General features: G+C 36.6%; 1 protein-coding gene across 1 annotated transcript in view; it reads left to right on the plus strand.

Moving 5' to 3' along the window:
* Positions 1–4,393, plus strand: part of PNPT1 (polyribonucleotide nucleotidyltransferase 1) — a 62,413-nt gene that overhangs the window by 31,963 nt on the left and 26,057 nt on the right. The window contains exon 14 of the mRNA XM_011957443.1: positions 4,092–4,162. Coding sequence (XP_011812833.1) covers positions 4,092–4,162 — 71 coding nt within the window. The remainder of the gene's footprint in view (positions 1–4,091; positions 4,163–4,393) is intronic.

Raw genomic sequence — 4,393 nt, forward strand, 5'->3', positions numbered from 1 at the left:
TTCTTTATTCTTTACATAGGCACCCACTCTTGTATTTAACAGGTAGCCTTCTGGTTCTCCTTCTGTTCGTTTATTAATATTTACCTACCTCTGTATTCATTGTTCTATGTACCATATTATGCTTTATACTTCTTTCCCACATTGTTTCTTTAATTCTATCAATCTGATAGGTACCAAGTAGTATCTTTTTGCTTTATTTTGTATTTTCCTGATTACTAGTGAGGCTGAGCATTATTTCTATGACAGCCAGTCAACATGGTCACTGCACAAACCATGCCCTGGAGAACTGCACACCTCCAGAGCACTATTTTCACATGGATATTGTCCCCTGGAGTTGTGCAGTGTGGTGACCCTGCTTCAGGTTTGCCCTTTTATGAATTTTCTGTCCATATCCTTTGGCCAGCTTTTCTTTTTTTAATATGGTTTACTGTATTTTACCTGCTATTTTGCAGTAATTTCTTAAGTGTTTTAAATATTAATTCTTTTTGGTAACAAACTTTATATATATATATATATACATATGTCTCCTTTATAGATTGCCTTCTAACTTTGTCTGTGGTAGGCTACTATGTTTAGAGTAAATCTGAAATCTTTAGTTCTGATATAAATTCTTCTGTACCTTAAAGTCACAAAGTTACTCACCTACTTTTTCTATCAGCTTTCTAGTTTTAGCTGTCAAATTTAGACCATTAGTCAATCTTTGAGTTTATTCCTACACGTTGTATAAAATGAAAACGGCCATAGTGAGCCAATTTTACATTATTTACTAATACTTTATTTTTGTCAATGACTTGAGATGTTACCTTATGATAGTCAGAGTTTATAAACACATTGTTAAGCTATATCCTTTTTCATTGTTACGTGAATTTTCTGGGCCACTGTCAAACTATTTTAATTATTATGATTTAGGGATATATTTTAATATCTGAGAAGCAAGTCATCTTCCCTGTTTGTTTAATCCTCTCAAAATTATCTTAAACTTTAGGTACATTTGTTCCTTTGTTTGAATTTTAGTATTATATCAAGTTCTCAAAATATCCTTTTAGGATTTACAATTATAATTGCACTAAATCTTTATATTAATCTGGGAGAAGAATGATACTTTTACAATTTAAGTTAGAGTGTTTACAATGAATATAGTCTGTGTCACCTTTGATTCAGGTTTTATGCTCTTTAGTCAAGTTTTTAAAATGCCTTTATAAAGATGTTCTGCATACTTTTGTTATCCATTGTGACAATCTCTGGCTTTGTAGCTATAGTACTTAGTCCATTCATGTTAAATTTAAACACTGATGTGATTGAATTTACTGTCATTTTATTATTTTTCTTTTGCCCTTCTGTTTTTTGTTTCTCTATTTTTCACTTTCATTCAGCCTTCTTTTTGAATGAATTAAATATTTTTTTAGAATTTTATTTTAATTTGCCTATTTATTTTTTAGCTGTACCTCTGAATTATTTTCCAGTGATTACTGTAGAAATTACAGCATACATCCATAACTTCTCACAGGTCTTTTTATTTATATATTTTTAAAAATTTTTGTAGAGACAGGGTTTTGCCATATTGCCCAGGCTAGTCTTGAATTCCTGGGCTCCAGCAGTCCAGTCCTCCTGCCTTGGCCTCCCAAAGTGCTGGTATTACAGGTGTGAGCCACCATGCCAGGCCCTCACAGTCTTTTAGAATTAATTTTGTACCACTTAACATAAAATGAAGAAACTTTGAAACCATTTAGGTGCATTTCCCACCTCTTCGATCCTTTATATTGTAGTTGTCTTATTGAGTTACATCTGTATGTGTCATAAACCCCCACAAGGGGGTGTTACAACTTTCCTACAATCATGTCTTTTAAAGAAGTAATAAGAAAAAGACAGGCTTTTATACTGGCCCACATATTTACCATTTCTGGTGCTTTTTATTCCTTTCTGAAGATCCAAGTATGGATCTAGTATCATTTCCCTTCATTCTGACAAGACTTCCTTTAATATCATCCTGTGAGTTTTCTTTTTTTGAGATGGAGTCTCGCTCTGTTGCCCAGGCTGCAGTGCAGTGGGGCGATCTGTGGCGCGATCTCGGTTCACAGCAAGCTCTGCCTTCCGGGTTCATGCCATTCTCCTGCCTCAGTCTCCCGAGTAGCTGGGACTACAGCTGGCCACCAACATACCCGGCTAATTTTTTTGTATTTTTAGTAGACACGGGGGTTTCACCGTGTTAGCCAGGATGGTCTCAATCTCCTGACCTCGCGATCCGCCTGCCTCAGCCTCCCAAAGTGCTGGGGATTACAGGTGTGAGCCACTACGCCCAGCCCATCGTATGAGTTTTCTATTAACAAATTCTTATCTTTTGTTTTTCTGAAATGTCTTTATTTTGCCTCTGTGTACAAAGAATCTTTTTGCTGGGTATAGAATTCTGGGGTGAGCCTTTTTTTCTTTTAGCGCCTAAATATGTTTCAGTGGTTTTTGTTCTCCATGGTTTTCTGATGAAAAAGACACATTCAAATCATTATTCCTTATATATTATTATTGTTTTCATGTGGGTGCTTTCAAGATTTGCTCTTTATCTTTGGTTTTCAGCATTATGATTGAAAGATATGATTTCCTTTGCATTTATCCTGCTAAAAGTGTCCTGAGCCTAAATCTGTACATTCATTTCTTTCACCACACTTGAGAATTGTCATTGATTATTTCTTCAAATATTTTTTCCTGCCTCATTTTCTCTCTTCTTGCCTTCTGGAATTGCAGCTGCACATATCCTTTTGATACGGTCCCACAGGTCACTGCAACTATATTCTCTTTCCTCTCTTCTGCAAATTGGACAATTTCTGTTCATTCATCTTCATGCTTACTGACTCTTGCCATCTCCTTTCCATTACGAGATATTAAAGTTTTCAATTGTAGAATTTCCACTTTTTTTTTTTTAATGTCCTTTGAGTATAGTTATCATAGCTGTTAAAAATCTTTTGTCACCAGGCACGGTGGCTCACACCTGTAATCCCAGCACTTTGGGAGGCCAAGGCGGGTGGATCACAAGGTCAGGAGATCGAGATCATCCTGGCTAACACAGTGAAACCCCGTCTCTACTAAAAATACAAAAAATTCACTGGGTGTGGTGGCACACGCCTGTAGTCCCAGCTACTCAGGAGGCTGAGGTAGGAGAATCATCTGAACCCGGGAGGTGGAGGTTGCAGTGAGCAAGATCATGCCCCTGTACTCCAGCCTGGGCAACAGAGCAAGACTGTATCTCAAAAAAAAAAAAAAAAGAAATATTTTGTCTGCTAATCCACCGTCTTAATCAACTCAGAGTCAGCCTCCATTCCTGTTCTTATTTCTTGAGAATGGGCCCTGTTTCCTGTTTCCTTGTAGATTGTTTTCTGGATGTTGTGAATGATACATTGTAGAGTCTCTGGATTATGTTATGTCTCTACAAAGAAGACTGATTTTCTTAATTTTTTTTTTTTCTTTTTCTGAGACGGAGACTTGCTCTGTTGCCCAGGCTGGAGTACAGTGGTGCGATCTCGGCTCACTGCAAGTTCCACCTCTCGGGTTCAAGCTATTCTTCTGCTTCAGCCTCCCAAGTAGCTAGGGCTACAGGCACACGCCACCATGCGCAGCTAATTTTTGGGTTTCACCATATTGGCCAGGCTGATCTCGAACTCTTGACCTCGTGATCCGCCCACCTCAGCCTCCCAAAGTGCTGGGGTTACAGGTGTGGGCCACCACGCCTGGCCTGATTTTTTTTTAAATTTTAAGCAGACAATTGTATTGGCTGAACCTGTATTGGGGCTTCCTTAGCGTACTCTCATACATCGTTCTTAAAAATACTGCTTTCTTTTCCTGCCTTCTTTCCCCAGCACTCCTACTGCAGTGCTTTACATATGTAGTCTGTGCGATGTTACAACTTTGGATTATTGAGGTTTACACATAGTATGAATATTTATAGAACAAATAAGTGTATACTGCACTTAGTAGCATGGCAAGCTTTGTGTAGGATGTACTTATCCCATTTTTTTAAGAATGAGTTGGATTCTTCAAGTATTTTTAGTTTTCATCTTTGTGGTTAGTATATTAAAGCCTGAGGAATTCTTTTTCTTTTTTAGGTGCTTTGTACCGTTACGTTTGATTCATTAGAATCCAGTATTAAGTCAGATCAAGTTATAACAGCTATAAAGTAAGTTATGTTTTTATGATGTTTGTTATGTTTTATGATGTCCTAGTATATAATTAAAGCTTACGTGGTATATTATTAATTATTGTTACTTTTTTAACCTGTGTTTTTGTACTTCATTTTTCTGTTTACATCATCATGATTTCAAAGGATTTTGTGTGTGTACTAGATTGTCTTCTAAATTACTGATTTGGAACAAATGTTAGTAAAGCATTTAATTTTTTTTTTTTTTTT

The sequence above is a fragment of the Colobus angolensis genome, unplaced genomic scaffold, assembly GCF_000951035.1.
Source record: "Colobus angolensis palliatus isolate OR3802 unplaced genomic scaffold, Cang.pa_1.0 Scaffold442, whole genome shotgun sequence".
Taxonomy (NCBI): Eukaryota; Metazoa; Chordata; class Mammalia; order Primates; family Cercopithecidae; genus Colobus; species Colobus angolensis.